Source organism: Cynara cardunculus, assembly GCF_001531365.2.
Source record: "Cynara cardunculus var. scolymus isolate 2C chromosome LG 16, CcrdV1, whole genome shotgun sequence".
Taxonomy (NCBI): domain Eukaryota; kingdom Viridiplantae; phylum Streptophyta; class Magnoliopsida; order Asterales; family Asteraceae; genus Cynara; species Cynara cardunculus.
This window is the reverse complement of record NC_037543.1, coordinates 1,915,045-1,941,485: the sequence shown is the minus strand read 5'-3', so window position 1 is coordinate 1,941,485 and position 26,441 is coordinate 1,915,045. Positions and strand designations below refer to the sequence as shown.

General features: G+C 31.8%; 2 protein-coding genes and 1 long non-coding RNA gene across 6 annotated transcripts; 1 reads left to right on the top strand and 2 right to left on the bottom strand.

The window, feature by feature from the left end:
• Window positions 1-1,399: 1,399 nt before the first annotated feature.
• On the bottom strand, window positions 1,400-2,211 carry LOC112529861 (protein SPIRAL1-like 5). Its single transcript, XM_025141285.1, has 2 exons — window positions 1,869-2,211; window positions 1,400-1,769 (listed from the first exon to the last, which is right to left on the bottom strand). Exons 1-2 carry the CDS (start codon window positions 2,142-2,144, stop codon window positions 1,692-1,694), a joined length of 354 nt encoding a protein of 117 aa, XP_024997053.1. The 5' UTR covers window positions 2,145-2,211; the 3' UTR covers window positions 1,400-1,691.
• A 14,604-nt stretch (window positions 2,212-16,815) lies between these two features.
• On the top strand, window positions 16,816-19,593 carry LOC112529794. 3 transcript variants are annotated; one of them, XR_003070949.1, is made up of 3 exons: window positions 16,816-16,911; window positions 19,066-19,173; window positions 19,257-19,593. It is a non-coding gene; the product is annotated as an uncharacterized LOC112529794 (long non-coding RNA). The 3 variants fall into 3 exon arrangements; XR_003070948.1 differs by having other exon boundaries at window positions 16,820-16,911; window positions 19,084-19,173; XR_003070947.1 differs by having other exon boundaries at window positions 16,837-16,911; window positions 19,047-19,173.
• A 1,325-nt stretch (window positions 19,594-20,918) lies between these two features.
• LOC112529708 lies at window positions 20,919-25,880 on the bottom strand. Of its 2 annotated transcripts, none has more exons than XM_025141071.1 (8): window positions 25,672-25,880; window positions 25,526-25,547; window positions 24,111-24,167; window positions 23,946-24,027; window positions 22,373-22,468; window positions 22,165-22,289; window positions 22,056-22,069; window positions 20,919-21,318 (listed from the first exon to the last, which is right to left on the bottom strand). In XM_025141071.1, exons 1-8 carry the CDS (start codon window positions 25,772-25,774, stop codon window positions 21,089-21,091), a joined length of 729 nt encoding a protein of 242 aa, XP_024996839.1. In that variant the 5' UTR covers window positions 25,775-25,880; the 3' UTR covers window positions 20,919-21,088. The 2 variants fall into 2 exon arrangements, with proteins under 2 accessions (XP_024996839.1, XP_024996838.1); XM_025141070.1 differs by having other exon boundaries at window positions 20,919-21,313; window positions 22,051-22,069; window positions 25,672-25,874.
• Between the last annotated feature and the right edge of the window lie 561 nt (window positions 25,881-26,441).

Here is a 26,441-nt window from a genome sequence, read left to right as displayed (position 1 = left end):
TTTCCACCCTTGAATTGATCATAAATTGAATATCAACACTATTGTGATGCATCGTGTGATGCACCAGATCAATATCCGTGATAAGCTCAATTCATAGGACAGGGTTGAGATTAAAAGTGATGAGATGTCGAGACCCTTTCTTATGCTTCTCATTTTAACCCCTATTCTCACACGATCATTCGTGTGTGTATATATATATAATATTGGATTCACGTGAGACCAAACTGTTTTCATGAGACCCCATATTTACACTTGAAGCTTCAAAGCAAAACATTGTGAAAATAAAAAAAAAAATCCAAACATTCACAATAAAAACACTGTGAAGGTTATGAAGGTAACCTTCGCAGTGTTTTGTTGTAGGGTTTCAAGTGTAAAAACAAAGTTTCACAGGTCTCACGAAAACATGTTGGTCCCACATGATCCCAAGTCTTTATATATAACAGACTAGGTTCGGACCCATGTATTACACGGGTTAATGACAAAAATTAAGCGAAACTGATATGTATTTTATAAAGAATTAATAATCGGAGGTAACTTATAAACTTAGACAAAGGTACAAGTCCGATTAAATTTTTGATATAAAGATGTTCTTACTCGAGAATTAAATGTTACATATACAAAGGACGGCATGTGCTTCGATGATCAGAAAAACTTCTAAATGAAGACGAACAATGTAGATCCAATAGACAGCGCTGCGTAGTAGATGCAGAGCCTTTGTATACCTCTGTATGAGCCTTTGGTCCCACATGATCCCAAGTCTTTATATATAAGAGATATATCCATTTTTATCTTCACAGTGTTTTGATGTGAAGCTTCAAGTGTAAAAATGTGGTCTCACGGATCTTACGAAAATAAGTTTTTCTCACATGATCACAAGTCTATATATATATAAAAGATATACCCATTTTTATATAATTTCACATGTTTGTCATTTTTAAATTTAGTCCCATTTTTGTGTTTTCTTATGTTGAAAAGTTATCCGTAGTACCATGTAGTAGTTATACTTAATACATACATTTTCTTCAACAAATCAATATTTTCATTATGTCATTAATTGGCCAAGTAAAAGTTAATTAAGACAAGAGAAGTAACAAAAACTAATTACAATAAACAAGCGATGTATGAGTTTTCATGAAATCCGTGAGACCATTTTTTTATACTTGAAACTTCACAACAAAACGCCGTGAAGGTAAAAAAAGTCGAAACTTCATAGCAAAAACAYTGTGAAAGTTACCTTCACAGCGTTTTGCTGTAAAGTTTCAAATGTAAAAAAGTAATCTCACAGACCTCACGAAAACAGGTTGGTATCACGTGATCTCAAGTAATCAATTGCATACAACTATACATATTTTTATTTCATAAATTAACACACATTCATTGCAAAATATATATATTTACATAATTATAACACACAAAAATATAAATTGTAAAAATTAAATACAAACAAACATGGAATTAAGCACACTTCAAACCCTAAACACTAATGTCTTCTGTGATCCTTTCCATATTCCAATCTAGAAAACATCAAGAAATTTGGGCATTCCTGATAGATATTTCCACCGGAAAAAACACCCTAATACATCAGAAAATGACGTCATTATCCGGCACGATTTCAGGCTCCGGTGGAATACAAATTACATTATGAAAACAATCTGATGCATGATTAAGTTCAAGATCATGAAGATCATCACTTAATTATTATCTCCAAACAAGTAACCAAGAGATGAATCTCCACCAGGAACCGATTTAACCTTTGTCGATGGTCGCCCCTGATGATCACCGAAATAATTAGGTCAATATGAAAACACACACAGATATATATATATATATATATATATATATATATATAACAAGAAGAGAGAACTTACAGTCACTACGAAATCTTTAGACTTATCACCGTCTCCATGATAGATATATTTGTTGGGAGATGAGGAGCGGTCGGCTTTGGAAGGGGGAGTTGGGGCTTTTTCCGGTGGCTTCTCTTCGACGTCGTTATCGGTGCCGTATGGCGGCATAGAAACGAGCGGTGACGATGATGATGATACTTTCGATCGATCGTTTTGCTGTTTGTCTGAATCAGTGGAACCAAACAAGTACCCCAAAGAACTTTGTCCTCCACCGGAGCTGTTTCTTCGATTCATCATGATCAATCTAACCCTAATCTCTCTCTCTCTCTCTCTCTCTCTCTCTTCTCTCTCTCTCTCTTCTCTCTCTTCTCTCTCTCTCTCTCTCTCTCTCTATATATATATATATATATATATATGTAACCAAATTATACAAGTACACGAACTATAGATGAGAGACACCCACCTTTTATAGATTGATGTTTGTCATTAACTTTACATTTTTGAATTTATGAAGAAAATAAAAAAGAAAATCTTTGAACAAAAGAAAAAGAAAAGAAAAAAAATCTTATTTTTACAAATATACCCTTTAAAAAAAATTCGATATAGAGGGGGGCGGCCCCTCCAATCAAGAAAAAAGAAAATAAAGACAATTTTTTTGGATTTTTTAAACTTTTTTTTGTGAAAACAGGAAGCAAAAACCAAGAACAACACTCGGAAAAAAGCTAAACCGAAGCAACCACCGGAAAAGAGCAAAACTCAGAAAAAGAAAGGGGGAGGGAGATACCCTTTAAATTTATATGCTTTAAAATGAAAAGTTTGGATAGTTTTGTAATTTTAAAAATACAAAACACTTTTTTTAAGATGGGGGTGGGGATTGTTTTGGTTGGTTGATTTGTTTCTTTAACTTTAATAATTTGGTGGTTGTTAGAGTTTGTGGGTTTGCAGTTACAATCATTTGGATTGTGCATGAGAAAGCAATTTCCACATACAATATTTTGAAACTCAAAACCTTAGGTTTCATGAAATGGGTATTGGGAGGATACAAGAAATTATGGGTCGTTTATCAAATACTTACCTGATAAGTATTTATCGGTAAAATTTAAAATTATTATTTATTTAACGGATAAGATTTTATTCCAAAACGGCATCGTATGCAATAATTTATCCAGCAAACGCTTACCGTGATAAGAGTTGTATATAAGACATTCTCAAGTACATGCACATATTCAGCTTCTCAAAATCCACAGAGATAAAACAATAATAATCATCTTTCACATCTTCCCCTTCCCTTTACCTTCCACCGGTGTCTGTTCTATAATGCACATTTTTAATATAAAATAAGGGTTAGACTACAAGGTCTAGTGAGTAATCCGTTTGATTGCTATTACATGACAAAAATCACTAAAAACACTTTTAGAAAACCCACGTTTGTATTAATAACATATAAAAAGTGATTATTGTAACAAACCTCTTTTGTCGCATCATAAATATAAGACAACATCACCTTATCGCATTAAACCCATTGAGGTATCAAAATTATCGCATCAATACATAACACACCAACTTGTCGCATCTCATTGATGCGATAACACATTTTGTCGCATCATACACATGCGATAACCCCACTTGTCGCATCTTATTCATGCGATAACATATTTTCCTCACGTCACATTGATGCAATAAACATAATTCCTCGCATCACATTGCAATAAACATAATTCCTAACAAACAATTTGGTTATGTCACCTTTATTCCAAAATACACATCTCCTGATTATGTCACCCTTATTTCAAATTATACACATCTCCTAATTATGTCACTCTTATCTCATAATACACTTCTCTAATTTATGCCACTCTCGATCAATTGAATAATAACATATCAAAACCCAAAATCATACTAAAAATAACATATAATCAAATTAGAACATCTCATGTATAAAAACAGGAAATCATACGATTTATTCACCAAAAACAAATCAAATAATGCTTTTAAAATAAAACTCATCTTAAATTCTCAAATAGATGATAACTTTAACAACAACAAATAATCTGATAAAATCACGTATCAATTTCTTATTCTACTTTGGTTTAGGAAACACATATACATTCACCAACTTTTCTTATCCCAAAAATCACCCAAATGAAAATGAAACATATATATTTAAAAATGTAAGACGGTTTGTGAATAAGATATTTTAAAGCACATTTTCAAAACACACCTTTTACTTTCAATTTTTTTAAAAAAAACAACCCTAAATAAAAATCTGGTTATCACATAAAGTGAAAAGTGTAAAAAGGGATCTTGACACTTAATCACTTTTAATCTCACCCCACCTCATGAATTGCGCTTATCACGGGAGTTAATCATGTATTTCTCTCTGCACCATATTAGTATTGATCTTCAATTATGATGGATCCAAGACAGTGAATTATTTTTTACCATTCTCATTGGTACTTTTATTCTCACCGGAAACCAACCATATATATATATATATATATATATATATATAGAGAGAGAGAGAGAGAGAGAGAGAAGAGTAGAAGAAGAAAGAAAAACATACATTTATCGATAATTTACATTTCAACTCAAAAATAAGTACCCCGAAACTCTATGATTTAATTATCCCCTTTGAACTCAAATAGCAACGAAACATATATGTTTGTAAACCTAAACCATGCATTTGGACAAATCCAATTTGATAATCTATATTATATTATAAAATATTTGATAAAAACTCTTAAAAATCATTTTTTATACATTAATTACTATTTATTAATACACATTACTTACAATTCTAATTGTACGTAAGTACAACTTATTAAAACTCTATGTTTGAATTCTTGTAACTAACTGCAGATAAACATAATCAAATAAATGATAAACATTTCATTTCAAATATAAAAAATCTAAAAATATAATAAGAATAATTATTGCGTTCCAACAAAATACTTAATTATTATATTTGTAACAAAATTATATTATTAAATCAAAAATAAATTACTTCGTTATTAATCTTAAATTAAATTATAATAAAAAGTAATTACATACAAGAACAAGAATTTTTAAATAGTTAATTTGATATTAATTTCAATATATTTTTTTCAAATTTTTATGATATCTTAAAATGTATGTTTTTTTCAAAAATAAAAACATTATCATTTTTATCAAAACCACATAAAACCGTATTATAACATCGATGGAGACGAAAAATAAAACAAAACATTAAAATCAAGATGTATCTCATTGTATTACACGAATACTCTTCTAATTATTTTTAATTAGATAATCAAAATGTAGTTGAATACATATTTTAGTTCAATAGCAAACTTAAGAATTTATACTTCTGATTAATAAATTTCAAGATAATATTATATATTTGATAGATAATCAAATTATAAGCGAAGGCATCAAAATGAAAATTTTATATAATTAATAATTAATTCATTAAAGTGATTTCGTTTTTATATAAAAAAAATCGTGAAGTTTTTAATTGATTAAAATTTTTTTTACTTATACTATTAAATATCATAAATATGTACGAATTATGTGTAAAAGTTACACCTTCTACCCTTATGGTTTTTTATTTAATTTGTAACTATAGAGATATAAATTGTAAGTATTAAAAATAATTCGTAAGTATTAACAATATACGGTTAAAACAAAAAATATTCAATATCGGACTCATTTTAAACGTACAAACGAGACGATTATATAATGATGTAATTTATAAAAAAGAAACGTATTTTTTTATGTATTTTAGTTAGTATACAATTACGTGTATTAATGAAATAAATGTGTAAAATGGAACATGTAAAAACAAGGAATATAAAGTAAATTAAATAACTAATTAGAAGGTGTAAAATATAAAAAAAATTAATCATATAATATATAATAATAAACTTGGTTAACATTTGAACCAGTCCCTATATATATATATATAGAGAGAGAGAGAGAGAGATGAGTTATTATACAACCCTTTACATTTTTACAACCAATACAACTCAATCTCAACCGTCTATTTAATTTGATGAATATGTAATTTCATAGAATATTAATTGTTTGCTAATATAAAGTATTGATCATAATTAATGAACCTTATAACATAATATTTAATTATGATCTCTATAAAAATTATATTATTAAAAAATTATTTCGTTATTAAACATAAATTAAATTATAATTAAAAAATTGAATTAAAAAATTGAATTAAAAAAATTACACAACAAAACAAGAACTTTTAAATAATTAATTTGATACTAATATCGACATATTTTTTTTAAAAATTTAAGACATTTTCAAATATATATTCTATTCAAAAATAAAAACATTATGATTTTTCTCAAAACCACATAAAACAATATTATAACATCGACAAGGGATATAATAAAAAGAAACATTGAAATTGAGACGTATCTCGGTGTATTGTGCGAGTACCCTTCTAGTAATATTTTTTTTTTGAACTATATAATATTTATATACGACAACTGCAATAAATAAACTCACACACACTCCTCACCTTTGGTGAGGTTTGAACCCTTGACCTCCTAGGAGGCCAAAAACCCTTCTAGTAATATTTAATGTAACATTTAACATATTTGTTTCACAACATTTTTGTTTCATATATATATATTCGACTTACAAAGTGAAACTTTATACATGTATTTTTTGTTTCACAAAATGCCAAAAAATTCACATTATGAACCAAATACATTTCGAAACAAATTTAACAAATGTGATTAAATGAACTTTGTGTTAGATTAAAATCCTCCCCCTCCCAGTATTTTTTAATCAAAAACAGATAAACGATAATCAAAAATTAAAGCAAAACAAATTACCCAAAAAATGATTATTTTTTAATTTAATCTTTATATTAATATATATTTTTTTAAATTTAATTTGACATGGTTTACATTGATAAATTCCAAGAAAAAAATGATGGCATTTTGGAAATTAAGCAAAATACATTGATGGGTGGGTTACATCAAGGGACATTTCCTTTGGGGAACAAAAGATTAATGGTGTTTAATCAAGAAAAGGTGAGCCTTTAATTACCCATTTAATAATTCATTCAAATTTAAAGCAAATTCTACCAAAATTCATTTCAATTCCACCTCACAACCCAAACTCCAATTTAATTAAACCCCAACTGGATTTCTGGTATTTGGTTAGAGGTATTAAGCAATAATCGATGAGAATGAAGATAAAAGAAACTGTTTGGTTTTCTATAATATAATGAGTTCATTTCTCCAGAAGCCCAAAATTTTATTCCTGGTTAAACTGAGATGAATGAAAATTCATTCACTGTCATTTTCATTTTCATTCCTCAGCATTAGCCAACATTGTTTAAATAAACTTTTAAATTCATGAGATTCAATTTAAACCATAAAAATTTAGTTAAAAAAATAAAACACAAGGTAAACACATTTGTGAGTACTTTTTTGAAATATTGTTATAATTTGTGAACACTCTTTAAAAAAATACTGCAATAATTTGTGAACACGCTCTAAATCTGTTAAATCTGACACAGCTTGTGAACATCAATCGACTAAAATAACAAAACTAAATATAAATTTACCATTTGTAAACACATTGTGAACACCCTAATATGGAATTACTTAAGGTTGTTTTCATCGTGTTCGCAATGTGTATACCTTATGTACATATTTATTACTTAATACCGAATGTGTATCCGTGTATATTATCCAACATGATAGATCTCACTAAACTCATAAATTATGGAGTTCTTAAATGACTAAGCTTATATGTATATATATATACATATATATATATATATATATATGTGTGTGTGTGTGTGTGTGAAGTAAATTAAATAGAAATCTATTAAAAGTTAAGTAAAGACCATAAAAACCAGTTCTTATGTGTTGTTATGAAACAATATGTAAGCATCTAGTGTTTATACAGTGTTGTTTCATAAATGAAACGTAAAAAAATGTTTTGCGTGTGAAAAAAACACAAAAATACGTTTATATATGAAACTCACACTCATAATAAAAAACAAGAACGAAACATGTGAAACAATAAAACCCATAGATTAAAAATCAAACTCATTGGATGCTTTGGTTGATTTCACGAGTTTGGTTTTTGCATGCGTCGTTTTACCTACGAAAACGATACATAAAATTTGTTTTCACTGTTTGCATATTTTAGCAGGGTTTTATCTGATTTAAAACACACACACACATATACACACATATATATACATACGCATGTGTGTGTGTGTGTGTATATATATATATATATATATATATATATATAAAGAAGAAATGTTCTAGAGTTCGGATGTGTTCGGGATCTTATGAAAAGATAGTTGGACCCATCGACAATTCAATTAAATGCTTGCTACTATTAATTAGTGTCAAAGGTATATATGGTTCATGTGTTGAAAGACTTCTTGTAGGCCAAGGGTTCACCATAAATCAATCAAAACTTTATACCAAAGTTATCAATAAAAATTTAATCGACAATTTTATTAATGTTTGCATGTTGTATGCTTCAGTTGAATTCTTTTACTAATTTAGTACATAGCATTTTCTTGGCCGATCATGCTGGAACAAGTTGTTTCTTTATTTTTTATCATGAGAACGCAATCATATAAGATTAGTGTTTGTGATTTTAGTTGAGCATAAGACAAGTCTCGTGGTGCGGAGGGCATGCATGTGCCGCCTTGAGTCTTAGAGTGCCACATAGTGAGGGCGAGGAGGTCGCGATCACATGCGGGGTTCTAGGAGCAACGCCCTGCTGGGTTCCAAGTGGAAGAGCCATAGGAGGTGGTCTCAACCTCACAAAAGTGTTATATGGGGAAAATTGTATTTCAGTCCTTCATAGTTTTGAATAGTGGCATTCATATTTGATGGTATCTGAGATAGTAGAAATAGAGGTGTCAGTGGCAGTGGCAAGGCCAACTGATGGCAATAAACAGAAAGTAATTGTAGAAAGAGGGGGTTGAATACAATTACTCTGATTTTTTTCATCTTCTTAGTTCTTATCGATGAGTATCAAGAATTAACACATAAAGATACAATACAGAGTGTTGCTGAAAAAGAAAAGGATAATCTAACCTAAACAATCTTACAGAGATTAACACAGAGAGTATTTGCAAGGAAATGAAAAACACTAAGGTTTCCTTCACAAGAGAATAGGAGAGCAGTAGAAGAGAGTCGATTGTCTTAAGAATGTACTTAGAAATTATTTCAAGGAAGCGTAGTTTGCATGATAGATGCACTCTATCTTTTATACTACCTTCATTCATTAAATGCATGAGGACACTTGCCACCTTAGGATAAGAAGACATGGATTGTCTTGACCACAGTTGATATATCATCTTCATCATACTCAGCGTGCACACAACACTGTTCATGTAGAGACAAACCTACTGATGAAGAATGTCTTTATTAGGTACAGGTTTTGCAGAGATAAATTACCCTGATATAAATTTCGAACAACCGAAGACCGTAAGTGTCGAAATATTGTATTTAGAAAGTGGTATGAATACACAATCCAAGATTTTATTCAAGAGTCGTTGTAACCACAGAAGCAAAGAATCTAACAATTAGTAGTTGATAAATCATAATCACAAAGTAATGTTGTATTTATGAATTATGGTTTTAAGAATCAATTAATTAGACATTAAAGTATGATTAGCTTTGTTTAATTGATAATTAGAAGTTGACTTTTGACTATTGAAGTGATGAAAGAATATATGATATGGAGTAGTGGACCCTTGATTTAAAAAATGTCTGCCAATTAAGAGTGCAAAGTAATTAATTTCCATACTTAATTAGGCCATTAAGTGGGTTAATAAGGTAATTAAATTCACACCACATTCCAACATTTTCCCCATTTAGGTAATAGGGTCAATTAAACTATATTTTAAAAAAATCATGTCATCAAATTAAGTTTCAACCCATAAATATTATATATATATATATAGGCAAATTGTATGAAAAAGTAACGTACTTTAACTTGATTTCTATTTTGGGTGACGTACTTTTAAAACTTTACATTTTGGTACCTAAAATGTAAAGTTTTAAACTATTAAGTACCCGGATAACCCAGTGAAGACTAATTTTAGACTAAAAAAAAACTAATTTTAGATTTAAAAAAAATCCACTTCACTGACCAGGTCAGCAAATAATACCGAGTTGGATACCACATCACTCGCCACATCAGCATGATAATCGGTTAATACTTCAACCAGTTACCCGGGGGTACTTAAATGTTTAAAATTTTATGTCTTAGGTACCAAAATGGAAGTTTTGAAAGTACGTTACCCAAAATAGGAATCAAGTTAAAGTACGTTACTTTTTCATGCAATTTGCCATATATATATATATATATATATATGGTTAGGTTCACGTAAGACCGGTCTGTTTTCGTAAGACCCGTGAAAACACTTTTCTACACTTGAAACTTCACAGCAAAACGCTGTGAAGGTAAAAAAGTTGAACTTTCACAACAAAAACACTTTGAAGGTTACCTTCACATCGTTTTGATATGAAGTTTCAAGTGTAAAAAAGTGGTCTCATGGGTCTCGCAAAAACAGACCGCTCTCACGTGATCCCAAGTATATATATATATACACACACACACAACATAGGGAGAAGTTCATTTGAGAAATAATAAGTATTTAAGAAGTAAATAGGTGATCATAGCTCTTCATACGGTCAAGATTTGTCAAGAATTATGACTTTGATTGGTCAAGATTTTGCAATTTTGACTAGTCAAGCGAAAAATAGAGGGGTAGTTCCGTAACTTTTATAAATAGGTGACAAACAAGTTCATATGTGAACCCATAGTTCTTATATGAATCAATTAATTAGTTCATATGTGAACTAGTTAATTAGTTTATATGTGAATCAGTTAAATATGTTATATGTGAATTACACACGTGCACATATGAATATATATTTCATATGTGAATCACACGGGTTCACATATGCACTTGTTTTGCCGCCTATTTGTAAAAGTTGCGTAACTATCCCGTTTTCTTCTGCATATTATGCGAGAAAAATATCCGGTGCTCACCATCAAAACCGCAAATATTGACTAAATGAAGGCGAAGATCACTTCTCTACTTCTCAAATACTTATCATTTCTTAAATGAACCTATAGCTACAAACATATATGTATCCACATATATAATTACACACACACACACATTGATTTCAAAGCGGGTTTGGCTCCCCCCGAAAGCTTGATGCAAATAAACGAATTTTTGTTCTACGTCTCCGAGCGATATATCCCCGTCTAATTCTGGTCATTGAATAAATGAAACTTTAACGAATAACTAATAGATTTCCTTTCTTTCAGTTATTCTTTTGCCTCTTTCCTTGTATATTAATAACAAAACGGATTTTTCCAATGTATAAACTAAAAATTCCAATGGCTTTGGCTACTATAACCTTCTCAACCACGATATTTTATTTTTTTCTAGACATTTCACCTCGAAATATGAAACTGTATTATACTGGGTATTAGAAAAACAACAATGATTAAGAAATAGTGGATTCCATCGTTTCAATGGTAAACGCATCGAGAAAAGGAAGACAAAAGATTTAAAAAAAAACCTTATGGGGTGTTTGGGATTGCTTATAAAAACAACTTATTGACTTATTCTGGTATGATATCGTAATAAGCGCTTTTGAGTGCTTGCATAAACAGCTTATACTAGTGTCAAACCGGTAATAAATTTTTTTTAAATAAGTTAAATCATTCTAATTTATGATAAGTTAATAAGCATTTTCGTAAAAAAACATAAGTTGTTTCAAATAAGCAATCACAAACACCCTTTAATAAAAGTTAAACTTATTTCATTTTGGACACCAGTTTGTCTTTAAGAATAAGTTATATATGTTACAAATTGGTCCCTCTTAACTTTATATATTTCACAATGGTCCCTGATATAGTGATATGACAAAAGTCTTTTCGAAGAGGTCCATTTCAATTAAGTATGTTTTTGAAATATACATTTCTACCGTTGAAGTAGACATGGTCAAAAACCGGTGTGGGACCGGGTTCAAATCAATCATGAGCTGAAATAGTAACAATCTGGACAGGTCTTGATGTAACCCGTCCCGGTCCCTTCGAAAATACTAAGGCTCGATTAAGGGTACTTGTAAGCGGTTACAGTAACCGGTCCCGGCTCTGGTCTCGGGTCGGGCCCAAACTGGTCCTATATTTAAAAAAACATTTTCTTTTTATATTTTTTTTATAAATTTCTTTTTGATAAAAATTTTAAAATACATTAATGTTATTCTAATACACTTTAAAATATCTAATTAAGTCAATCAATTACACTTAAAAATATATTTTATTTTCGTTTTCTATAATTGGTTTTCAATCAAATACACTTAAAAAATATGTATTTATTGTAAATTTGTAATTTGATTTTGAATCAAATACACTTAGAAAATTAGAAATACATATAAAAATACATTTTTTTTTTAAAAAAATCGGTCGGACCTATAACCGGTCTCGGGCCGGACCTTGTTTTTGGATGAAAACCATAACCGGTCCTTAACCGGCAGTCCCAAACCGATCCCAACTGATCCCGGTCGGGCCGGTCCTAAGTCGGTCCCAGTTCCGGGTCCATCTGGCCATCTCTACGGTTGGAGGGTCAAAAAAAAGTTTAAAGTTTCTGAAAATGACGATAGTTTGTGTGTCACCATATGTCTCTCGATAACTTCTTATTTTAGGCATAATCCTTACAAAGTAACATTTACTCATCTCCCTGTTATTTAAATATTCTATTAATTTATTATTTTAATATATTTTTTAAAAATTATATAAAATAATAATCATTCAGTATAATTAATGAGAAAAAGTAACAACTTAAATAGCAATAACTTTTTTTTATTAACCTGTATATCCAACTCACTATACGAGCCGACTAATCCAAGGACGACCACCAACTTTGCAGGTAGCCCAGAGTCACCGTACTTGAACCTCCATGGACATAAGGGGATCTTTATTCCTCTTTGGTTTCGAACCTGGGACCTCCAGATACTTTTGACCTTTGGAGATCAAACTCAAACCAATCAGACACAACTCTTGTAGTTTTAAATAGTATCAGTGGTTTATATATCTGATTTTTGTGTTCTACCATTGTTAACCATCAAAACTCAAATTTAAATTTTGATATGTAATTGTAGCGTCTCATTTTCCAATGACGATGTCTTACGGTGGCACGCATCAAATCAATATAGCTGCACCTTTAAGAGCCGTATAACTTTTACATTAGGTAGGGATGGTTGAACAGTGGCATGGGACCTCCTAAACCATACATTAATATGATTCTATTAAATAAATATTGTTTAAAAAATATTGTTAAGATTTTGTTTGACAAATTAATCGCTAGCTGTTACTGATAAAAAAAAACCATGTTTGCTAAAAAATGGTATAGAAACTATATGACAATGTAAAATGACCTAAAATGATATGTTAAAAACTTATTTAGAAAAAATACAGGACATATAGGGAAAAAGAGTGGAAAAAAAGCTCATCGAACTTATTGAAACATTACTTTTTTTTTTAAATATATAATATTTATATATGACAAATAGAACAAATAAACTCACACACCCTCCTCATATTTGGTGAGGTCTGAACTCTTGACCTCTTAGGAGGCTAATGACTCACATATCGCTAGGCCAAAGACCATTTGATAACATTACTTGAATTAGTGTTTCAAAAAACTAACTTCTGATCGACTAAGCAAACAAAGAGTTTTCAATAAACTCAAAAAATAAGTTAGTTTAAGGATATCAAACATGCTTGAAAATGTTAAGAGTAAACTACAAATTTGGTCCTTGTGGTTTGTCAAAAATTACACTTTTTGTCCGTACAGTTTCAAATTTCATATTGCTCTTTAACGACCATTAAAAGATTCCATTAAAAGAAGCATTTTCGTCCTTTTATCGATTTTTTTGTCTTTTACCCAATCAAAAACCACAATAACCAAAATCATAAAATTGATTTTGTTTGAGTAAAAAGCTAAAAAAATCAATAAAATGACAAAAATACCTCTCATTTAAAGAAAATTTTTAACGACCGTTAAAAATTTCCATTAAAAAGAGCATTTTCGTTTTTTTATCGATTTTTTGTTTTTCACCCAATCAAAAACCACAAGAACCAAAATCATAAATCAATTTTGTTCGAATAAAAAACTAAAAATAATAATAAAATGACAAAAATACCTCTCATTTACAGAAGTTTTTTTCACCGTCGTTAGAGAACAATATCAAATCCGTATGCTTTTACAAACCACGATGGTAATCTTGTTATTTCTTAAACTGCATAAACAAAAACATTAATTTTAACAAACCATAGGGACCAAATTCGTAGTTTAATCAAAATATCTATACTATATTATAAAATATTTGACAAAAACCCTTAAAAATAACTTTTGTATGCATGAAGTACTGTTTATTAATGATATTACTTAAAAATTCAATAGTACAAGTAAATTGTGCGTAAGTACAACTTATTAAAACTTTATTTTTGAATTTGTGTAACAAACTACAGATAAACATAATCAAATACATGATAAACAACTCATTTTCAATATACAAAATTAAAATATAATTAGGATAATCATTGAGTTTTAACATCATATTTAATTATCATCCTTATAAAAATCATATTATTAAACAAAAATAAATTACTTTATTATTAGATCTAAATTAAATTTATAATAAAAAATTGAATTAAATAAATTACACAGAAAATGAGAACTTTTAAATAGTTAATTTAACACTAATATCGATACTCTTTTTTAAATTTATATTTCGTCTAAAAATAAAATTATTATCGTTTTCTAAAACCACGTAAAACGATATTATATCGATAGAGAAATGAATAAAATAAAAAATTAAAATCTAAAATTATCTCGTTACGTTGTACGAGTACCCTTCTAGTTATTATTGATATCGATAAACATATGAATCAAACGTAGGAGCATTCATCCAGAGCTTAATTGATTAAGACAAGTCTTCTAATTTAGTAGGATGTCCTTATTTTAAGGAATGGAATGATGGGTCACCCTTACATCTATTTCAAATATCTATGTATGTAGAGAAAATCTTCTAATGATTTTACATTTTTAATGATACAAAATCATAAATTATGCTATAATGAAAATGGTACACAGTTTTAGAAATGTGTAATTATTACACTTTTTAAATAATTAAATGACATTTTTATCCTTAATAATAGAGAGGATAACTTTATTCAGCTCATAATTGAGGGTAAAATGAGAAATTAAAAACTTATTTTTGGACAAATTAAAACAGTAATGTAGACATTTAATTTGGGATGGAGGGAGTGTGTTATTTGTGTATTAAAGCAGGTTGTATGATAAAATGCATTTATGTTACTGATATTTGAAAGAATGATTAGATGTCAGTCGAAGTTTTTACAATTATGTATACACATGTTATTGATTTAGGGGTCGGTTTAAGAGAGAAGGCTATATATCGTAAAAAGTTAAGAATATAAGGTTCATATGTGAATAATTAAAAAAATTCATTTGAATATTCACATGTGAACCTACTTTAGAGATTATTCACATGGGTTCATATAAGTACTTTGAAATAGATTTTTTTCAATGATTCACATATGAACCTTACTTTTTTATTTTTCTAACAATGTTTAGTCTTTTTATTCGAACCTGTCACTATTAATTTAATATCGTATGTTATCAAGAATTAATTTTCTTGGAATAAGGACGGTATTGGGATGTTGGTGTTGAGGAACTTGAGTTTGCTCTGGTGATTGTTTTCCGATCGGGTTGGTAGTGTTTCAATGCAAGTGAATGACGTTGATGTTGTTAGTTTTCACTCCATAAGATATTTACGTGAGTTGTGGAGGCACTGGTTAAGGTTCACGGGAATGTACTGGAAATTTCGTCTTCACTGGATTCCAATCTAAGTGTTGCCAAAGCCCTTATGACTATATAGGTTGACTCCAGGTCATTCTGGTCGCACGGGAGATTAGTAGTTGCGTGTAAACTAACCCGTATACACACGGTTACCCAAAAACATCTCAAGTCATTTGCAGTTGCTACACTTGTTTCGACTCGGTTACAAGATAGTTTTCTCTGTTTGATTTGGTTCTCATATGTATATGATTTCCAATCTCGTATTAGTTCAATACAGATTCAATTTCAAGCATAAAATTATCTTCTTTCACATATAAGGCCATGAAGAAGATCATCGGAATAACATTGAAATGACACTAATGATAATGATCACAATACTTTAAAGAGTCGATCTCGAGCAACTCTTTGTGGCCCACTACATGGCTTATTGGGGGTGTGCATCGAGCGGATCGACGTGGGTTTGAGTTGACAAACCAAAAATTCAATCGGATTTCAGATATTGAAACCAAGCCCTGAATTTTGGATTTCAGATTTCGGATTGCTTCGGACTCGAGTTGGTCGGGTTTCGGGTTGGGGTCGGTAGCATTCGGGTTTAGTTTTATGTTAAAAATATATATTTATTCAATCGACTGAGATGATTGATGACATCATAGGAGGTTTAGAAAATAGAAAAGAATATGACGAACTAGAATTTAGGATTTTCGAAAATTAATTAGATAAAGCAATATATTTATATAATATTTAACAATTATATATATATATATATATATATATGTGTGTGTGAGTGTGTGTATCGGGTTTTTGGTTTGGTCGGATGGTCAATCAAACCCAACCAGAACCCAGATATCCCTAAAAAGTCGAATTTTAGATTTTCAGATTTCTAGACCTTCGGATTTTGAGTTTTGCACAAACATATTAATTTCGATTGTGCTTAGAGTTTGGGTTTCGAACCATTCGACATATGATAACATATTAGCCCATTGGACCTTTATAATAAAGCCCAAGTTGTGGCCCAATAAGCCCACTTTAAATTTGCAAGCATATGATGCTCGAAACTTCAGGAACTTGGTCGATACTCCCACACCCTCGGAAAACACCACTGTTTTTTTTCTGTCTCGTAGCATCTCCGGAACTCCCGTTCAAAACTCCGGCTATCGATCACAGGTTAAAATCCTTAACATTTTCTTCTGTGTTTATTCGATTTTGTTTGAATTATGCAATTTTTAGTTTGGATCTGCATCCTCAAGTGAAGAATTAATATTCCATTGTATAATTATGCTCGTAATTCAGCTTAGATTTGATTTTTGATTTTTGAATTTCTGATATATGCTTTTCATTCGTTCTTAAATTGAGGAAATGTTCGTTTTCCTGTTTTGATTTGTAGCGATCGGTGTTTTGTATCTGTATGTATACATGTGTGCGAGATCATTAGGAAAAAGTATCTAAAAAATTTAATTGAATCTACTGAGTATATTGTGTGTAACTTGATTAGAAATGCAGTTTGAACATGCTTGTTTATGACTATGATTTTATGAAGATTGGCATCGTTTTAGGGATAAGCTTAAAACTGAAAAGTCTCATTTAGTTTGAGGAGGAGTGTTGAAATAAGGATCGTTTTTCTGGTTAATTATCTTATTGAGGATTTCTATGAAACTATTTTGCAGAAGAACTAGTTCATTCAGAAATCTGGATCTTCCAGTTGAGTCCTTTTGTAATCTGTTTGCTAAGGTTTAATTCGTAGCGTATGTGTGGTTGTGTGAAATGTTAATGTGTGGTCACCACAACTCCACAACCAAATTTGGTGCGGCTTTGTAATATCAAAGGCTAATAGTACTAGATATTGTCCTCCACATCTCGACTGTGGGGATATTCAGTTTTATTACCCTTCCCAACCACTGTGGGATCTCATAGTGGCCGTATGGTACTTACAATGGAGATGAACCTAGTCCGGGGACAATCTTAGAGAATCCCCACCAGATTCTTCAAATGGAGAAAATGGAGATTTTGGGTAAGTTTTTTGGTCCACAACATTCGCCAGAACGGAGAAAGTAGGAGAGAGTCTGTAAAATCCTCGAAAATGATTACCATGAAAGGAATTTTTTAATTACGTTACCGTCAATAAGAAACTTTGACATTATAGGAAATAGAAATAATATTTTATTGAACATAAGAAATATTTTTAATAATATAATCATTGTTGTAATCTCCAAAATGAAGAAGCTGTTGGAGTTGAATGTAATTTTTTTTAAAGATTTTGGCTTTTGATTCTCCACAATCAAGAAAGTTTGGAGATGCTTTTATTTGTATGTAAATGATTTGGGGAAAACAAGAGAGTAGTAGTGAACATCGATCTGGATGAGTGGCTAAAGCCTAAAGGTATTGCAAGAATTGGGCTTAGTAAGAATAGCATGGAAGGCACAAATCGGTTCAACCTTTTTTCGTTTAACAAACCAGAGAGTGATTGGACCAGTTTATGCACTGCTCGACTAATTTCATGGAGCCTTGAAATCAATAGTTTGGCAAATTGGTGACCGTTGAGGAGCAAACCTAGGTTTTACCGGTTGAGCTACCCAAAGGGTTATGTTGGTTTCACCTTGTATGCTTCTTATGGAGTTCATTCTTAGCTTATCATGTTAGGATTAGCAAACATCATATAGACAAACTAGAAATTAAATACAGAGTCATTACATGGTTTAATAGCTTGCCTACAACCATGGTTGTTGTTAGGATTCTTCTTATATTTTAGAGTAAATTACGATTTGGGTCTCTGTAGTTTGTTAATAATTTCGATTTTCATCTATGTGGTTTAGAAAATTGTGATTTTCGTCTCTATGGTTTGCAATTCGTTGCTATTTTTGTCCATAGAATAATTCTTACATTTAACTACAAGGGACCAAAACTGTAAAGAATTGTATACCGTGAGGACCGAAACACCAATAAATTATATTTATAAGGACGAAAATATCAATGAATTACAAACTGTAAGGACGAAAATTGCAATTTTAACAAACCATAGGGATGAAAATATAATTTACTCTAAATGTTTGAGTATCCCGTTCTTATTTTGGAAAATAAATGAAACATGCCCATGCGACCCCAATTTCTGAATAAAATAACGAGTTAGGTCTTTGCAGTTGCATTAGAGATTGAAATTGATAAAATAATGCAACGATCGGGACCTAATTTTTAATTTTTTCAAGATTAAGGACGATATCCGTTAAAAACGCTAAACCACATCGAAAAACGTAGTTCGCTATAAAGATTATGGCTTCTTGAATTTTTCTCTTGCTCTTATCTAGCATACTACAAATGATACAGATTTCTTCTAAGAAACAGGGGAAATAGCAACCCACATGCGTGGAACGGCTGCGTTATTGCCCGTGAAGAATAAATTCATTCGCATGTATCCCGTAAAAACATCATATGGTAATACCAGTTTTTGTTTCGATGTTTTCATTTTGTTGAACTTTCGTTTATAAAACAATCCGAACTCGAAAAATAATGTGCAGTTGCTAGTTTGACACCGAAGAAGGTAGAAGATGACGATTTTGAGAAGAAAGGAGAGATGAAGAAGGAAGGCGATCCAATTGTTACGTTCAGTACGCCGCCACCACAGATTCCACCGGTCCTCGGACCGATTGTTCTAATATCGCTCTGGGAAGCATCGTCCGATGACAAGTGAGAAATTAAGGTGATGTTTTTGAATCAAGAAACTGGTTTGGTTCTCTTGTCTTTGCAATTTGGAGTGATGTTGAGCTGAAACTAGAATCTTGATGACTCGAAGTCTACTATAAAAATACTTCGTTATAATAATAGTGTTCATCTGTTGAAATTCAATGGATTTCTTTAGATCTGATGCAATCGATTCCAATCCAATCATCGTATGGATGTTGGATTTTCTCATCCTATCCAATCCAATTAGCATTTGGTATCAGATCTATACCAATCTTATGGATGACTGGATCGGATCGGACCGGTTCAATCCATCGGATTTTGATACTCTTTCAGCCAATTGATCAACTGTTTCAACTAATTATTTGTATATTTTCTTAATTTATTAAAAAACCATTACGTCTAAATATCAATTGGAAAACATCGTAAAATGTTAATGATTATATTTAGTTATTAATTGAAATGATAGTTGGATGATATTAGACAGGTAATTGTATGGAGTTAGACGATAATTTGACGGTCATTGAATTGAATCGATTTGGTTTTTATTAGATTTTGGTTTTTAACAGTCGTTGCACATCTGAACCTTAAGGGACTATTTGGTCAGTTTTTTATCAAGTCTTGAATGGATAAAGTTGTATGTTTGGATCAAGGTTCAAAAACTTAAATGACGCGAGACGGCGGCAAGGTCGAGTCTCAAGTCTTACGAGTTATGGTAAAGCTACAACGTTTTCGAAGGGGTGTCCTAAGATGGCAATATATACATATAAGGAATCCTAAAAACAAACCACCTAATTTATTTAAGGGGTTATGATTAATAATGGCAAAAATTGTAATTTAATGGGCTAATTCAAATATTAATCATATGTGAATACCAAGTAACTAATGTGTTATTATATATGATTAGTTGGTATATCAACATATTATGGGAACAATATATCAAGTAATCATATGTGAATGACAGCCCCAGCCTCAACAAGCAACATGTAAAAACAAATGAACTAATAAAGTGATATCACAAGTGAGAATGCTTCATAATGAATATATTATCAAATGTATAATTGTGAGTAATCACATGGATTACAAAAAACATCTGTAAGAATTTAATTTAACACGAAATCATATGCGACTTGAATGAAAGAAGGAAGAATCAGTAAGCAACACAAATTCATATGTATAATTGAATGAAGGAATCCATTACCACCAAATGACAAGCAAAAGAAAGTCATATTTTATAGGGATATGGGATTGGTTAAAGATAGGTCATCAATTAAAGTCATAATTACCCTTTTAATTTATATGAATTTAATTTGCATATGATGTAACATTCCTGATGCTAAGCATTTATAACCTGGTAAGTGTTTACCGTGTTCGTCACCTTTACTTATCAAGTAAGACTCTCATCGTTGCTTTTTCTTTTACCGGGTAAAATTCTCGGTCCTTGTTATTTTTATCCACTAGAGGTAATTGAACCAATAAACGCTTACTCAAAGTCCCAACCCAAGGCGCAACAAATGTTCTCAATTTCAAGCAAATAGATGTCATGTACAATCAGTTTCTCAACACACAAAGAATTAGTCTCCTTAAGAAGTTGGATGGTAATAAATAAAATGAGATTTCATTCACAAAACCACTCTGCTGCCATTTTTACTTTTACTTGGACAAAGATTTACCTCTGGTAACCAGGAGCGGGATAGCCCTGTGGAGGATAACCGGCAGGTGGGTAGCCTTGAGCTTGCGGTGGTGGTGGTGGATAACCGTAGGGTTGTTGTCCGTATCCGACATTCGGAGGATATGGCTGATCGATCCTTGACATTTGCTGCATCGGCGGAACAGCCATTGGTTGTGGTCCAAACTTTCCATCTCGTTTATCCATTTCCACCTTGTGTTGTGTCTGCAAAATTAAATCCAGTTGTCGGTTTCCACTATGTTGTTAGAATCAGAAAAATTCCCGTTAAGCTTATAGGGCTGTTTGGTTGGTTTTCCGTCAAATCCTGTATGGATAAAGCTGTCTGGGTGAATTAATTTGTCTGTATAGAATGGAAGGTTTTTGGTTGGGAGGTTTTTTTGTAGATGGAAAAAACGTGTTTTTCAATTGGGAGGGGCAGATCTGGAAAAAAAAACTTGGCTTTCTGCATAAAGCTCCCCCTAGAAGCTTACTGAATAAGTCACTTTCTATATCATTAAGCCACTACTAAATAATCATGTATAGCTGACCAAATAAGCTGCGAGTCCCATTAGGCTCGTTAAGCTGCTAACAAACAGGCTCTTAAAAGCTATTTGGTTAGTTTCATGGTAAGGAAGAAGGGGGGGCACAGGCACACTTGGAGAGCGCAGTACAATGAAAGGGGTGATCTCGTAGTTCTTGGTCTGTGAAGATGGATTAATTTGACTTATAAATTATGAAGGTCTTTGTCGGAATTTTTTTCATAAATGGAAGGAGCGTGTTATTTAATTAGGATGGACATGCATGGAAAAAAACTTGGCTTTCTATATAAAGATTCCTCCTAGAATCTTACTAAATAAGCCACTTTCTATATCATTAAGCCACTAATAAACAAGCCCTTAGAAGTGTACTAAAGACAGGTAATAGATAAATAATTGTTCCAAATTTATGTAAAGCTTATTTACCTGCATGCACGCACAAACCCTGCAAAAGCAAATTATAATAAATACGTTAGAATATCGTCTTTCATATCGTTTTAACCGAATATATCAAGTTGGTGAGGTGACGAAACGACTTACGTGCAATAGACCAAATCAGCTAAGCAATTCAGCAACTGAGATGCCTCACTGAGTTCTTCACTTCCAACAAGACAAGCAACAATAGAGAATATGCATGCAAGTTGTTGGAGGCAAAACATGAAACCCTGGCATAAATGACCATAAAACAAGTTAATCGAAAGTGAATAACGATGGACGTTAAAAACAAAGAGTTTCACGAAGATATTACAATGATGCAATTATCGCATTGAGTTGTTTGTATGTTGAACTCATCTTGCAATAGAAACCGTGTTGATGCTACCGAGTTCCCAAAGCACAAGAAGACCTGAGAATTGCCAAAAGAGAAAATAAAAGATGATTATAAGAAAGAAGATAATAACAGTGGTCGACCAAGTTCAATAGATTCGGTGGCACTGGCCACCTCTTCGTTCCTCCATCATAGTGTAAAAAATTACAGGGTCATGAAAGGTGCTAACGTATCATTTTGTTTTGTGAAACCGTATATATTTTTTAAAACTATAATGGTGACACAACTTTCCCTTGGTAGAGTTGGTTTGCATGATTTTTCTCCCACCCTAGACCCAGTTTTGAATCCCGTTTGTGTCATGTTCCTTAGTTTTTAGCTTTTAATTTCAGATTTATTATGTTTCTAAAAAATTTGCAATAAAGGACTTGAACACAGGACCTCACATATGAAAAGCAAAGAACTAAACAATAGACCAAAGATTATTTTGTGAAAAATATCTATATCTTTGTTTTATTCCACAAGTCATGAAATTGAGGTATAATTGGAACTACGCCCATTTTTCATGCCAGGTGACGATTGAGGTTACGGGTGTCAAAAATGAGGGTTGTCACAACAAGTCTATTAGGAAGAAGAGGAACTAAGCAAAGCCTAAGGCTTCAAGCGTAGAAAGGATTGTATATAATTGTCCAAACCTGCTATTAAGCACTTGATTTATGGGCTTCAAACTCAAAATATGGGAACTTTTCTAGTTTAATGATGCCCAACAAGATCATATAATATTTAGAAGTTAGGACATACATTCAGAATGTTAACTAACATCAACTTTTTTTTTTAACCTGGATATCCAACCTGCCATGCAAGTCGACTAATCCCAGGGCGACCACCTGCTTTGCAGATAGCCCGGAGTCACCGCATTTGAACCTCCGTGGCCACAAGGGGATTTTTATTCCTCCTTGGGTTTGAACCTGGGACCTCCTGGTACTTTTGACCTTTGGAGCCAAACTCAAACCAATCAGGCACCACCCTTGTGGTTATTAACATCAACTTTGGTTTCAGAAGATACTGTTTGAAACTGGGAGATTTAGTAAAGGAAGAAGTTACTATCATATTGGGACCACAGTCAGGGTATGATTCTTGGAAACATTGGCTTTCAGGTCTATCCCTTGCCATATAAGTGACATGAGTCAGCTAGTAGCATAAAGGCTAAAGCAACTTGGTCCAAAAGCACAACTTACACCTCCTGATAACAATCTAAAGATGAAAATTTGCTCAATGCAATGCATAATGTCTAGTGGGAAGTTTCAAGTAAAGTGATGAACTTAGGAATAATTCTAGCCTCTGAATGCTCCCTCACACCAATAAATAATAATTCTCCCAGACCTATCCCGATATTCCACGCTTTTGGAATTCTACATCTCTTTCGGCTATGCCTCCCAATGTTATATAGTTTGACCTCCCTTATCCCAACCACTTTGTGCCCATTACACGACTCTTGTCAGTCACCACGAGCAAAGATGTTTTAAAGAAATCCATGAGCTTTTAGGAATATACATACCTCGGTGCAAAGGCATAATTCAGGACATTTACTTTCTCCACACCTTCCACTGCATGGCATATATCCAGCACAGCATGTATACCTATGACAGGCAGGGAACAATATGATAATGAAACGACTAGTCTCCTTTGAAGTACAGTTCAGCTGAAGAAGATTTGTGCATACCTTGACATATCATTATAGAGAGCTCGCTTACGAAGTAAGTATGATACACATGGTCCACTGCCATTTATATAGAGTTAGAGGAAAGATGCATTAGTAAGAAAAAAGATGAAAAATAAGATTTTTCAATAAATATATTACTTAAGCCATAACAAGAAGAGAAGTAATTGCAAGTAAAGAAAAAGGAAATTAATGTCCACAATTGTGATATGATTGCCATTGATATAATTCTCCCAGGTTGAACTGGTAATCATAGGCACTTTCTATATCAAGAAACTAGGTTTTCTGCTTATCACCTTTCATTCAACAACATTCTTGACCATGAATCACCAATAGCTGACAAGGAAATAATATAGCACCATGGTCTATGGCATCTAAGAGATACAATACCTTGAGCACTTAGAAGAACCAGAAGGTAAAACAACTACAACAGAAGACGCAATGGAAGATTTTGAAGCTCAAACATCAAAAGAAAATGTGCACAGATAAAAATATGCTACTGCCGCTACCACATAACAAGAGGATCTTAACATTCATGGCCTCCGTGGTGATATTTGGAGAGAATAACTTCATAAAACAAACCACAGTTTTCAATATGTACTAAATATAAAATTTATCATCCACTCTAGGGGAACTTTAAGGAGTGTCATAAAGTCCCATTAAGTAACTCTTCGTCATGACTTATGAAAGAAATGGCTGAAATGCTATCTTCGAGTGATGTGTATCAGGGGTTGTTTGGTTGGATTTTTATCAAGTCTTGTACGGATAAAGTTGTTTGTGTGGGTTAATCTGTCAGTAGAGAATGTGAAAGTTTTTGTTTGGGAGAGTTTTTTCCATAGATGGAAGGAGTATGGTTTTTTATTTGGAGATTTTTTATTCGGAAGGAGACGTTTGGAAGAAAAAAAAATTTGTTTTTCAGCATAAAGCTCCCCCTAGAAGCTTACCGAATAAGCCACTTTCTATATCATTAAGCCATTACCAAACAGTTAAGTATAGCCGACCGAATAAGCGGTGAGTCCAATTAAGCTCGTTAAGCTGCTAACGAGCAGGCCCTCAATCTCGTAATCTAATCTTGTAAAATATGGTAGCTTTTCTTACATGATCGTTTGGATTATAGATCCTAATCCATAAACATATATGTACTAAATTTAAAATTGAAAACACCTAACATTATAGAATCCAGTTCAAATAATCAAAAATCAATCAACAAAAAAAATAATCAAAGAACATGAATTTTAAAGGCATAAACTGCTGCTAATGTGAATACATTGTAGATCAGAAAACCTACAGCCAACACCAGTTGCCTATCAAAGTCCACAGACTCAAGAATTATCAACAATTAGACAACGCAAATCCTAAAATCCACATAACAGATCGAAGATCTAGAAAACACATCGGCGCAAATTTAGGGCTCTTACCAGAAAAGCGAAAAACAGCAATCTTCATCAACACGAATTCACATACAAATGAAGAAGAAGAAAAAACAACAAACGGATCAAAATCAAAGTAATGAAATTAAACAAAAATAAATCGTTTTTGAGGATAAAAGATGAGATTTTATTACAAGGAGTGTCGGCAGACATGGTGCCCATGAGATTGGTGTGCCATAGATTCCGGTAGTTCTGACGGAGCTGCATCTTGTCCAAATGCTCTTGAGATGCCGCCATTTTCGACAAGCTCCCGGTAGATCGAGCTTCGTATCAAAGAAGAATGAAATTGAATTGAAGAATTCTTACAGGCTTTCGATGGTGGACTCCCTCGGAAGTTGACTGGATAAAAAAGGAAGCAATGCGTTAATTTCAACGAAGGTCTTGAAATATTACCTAAATCCACCTTTTAATTTTACATAAATAGTCCTTATAGAATTAGAAAATTAACAATAGACCCTTGATTTGTGTTTTTTTAATATTTTTCTAGAACAAAAATACATTAAATTGTAAATACTTTCGTTTCTCACTTTATTTGGTAGTTGTTGAATGATATGGTACAATAAATGATTAAAAGCTCATGATATAATACAAAAAAATATATAATTATTTACAATAAAATTAGGGCACTTAATGATTAAGGGAGGAACAGGATGTAAAATCATTCAGAGAATTTTTAAACCATTAAAATGCAGCTTTTTTTATCAAACAATATTTATCTCTTAACGATTCAAATGTTGTTTCTTAATTAAACTATTAAAAAGTAAACATACAACCCATAATATAAACATAATTTTTTTTCGATTTAAAATAGTGTTTAATCTATAGACTAAAATAAAACATGATTGGATAAAATAAATGTTATAACCCGGTTTCAGACAATCTGGGTTAAGGTAAAATTATACGT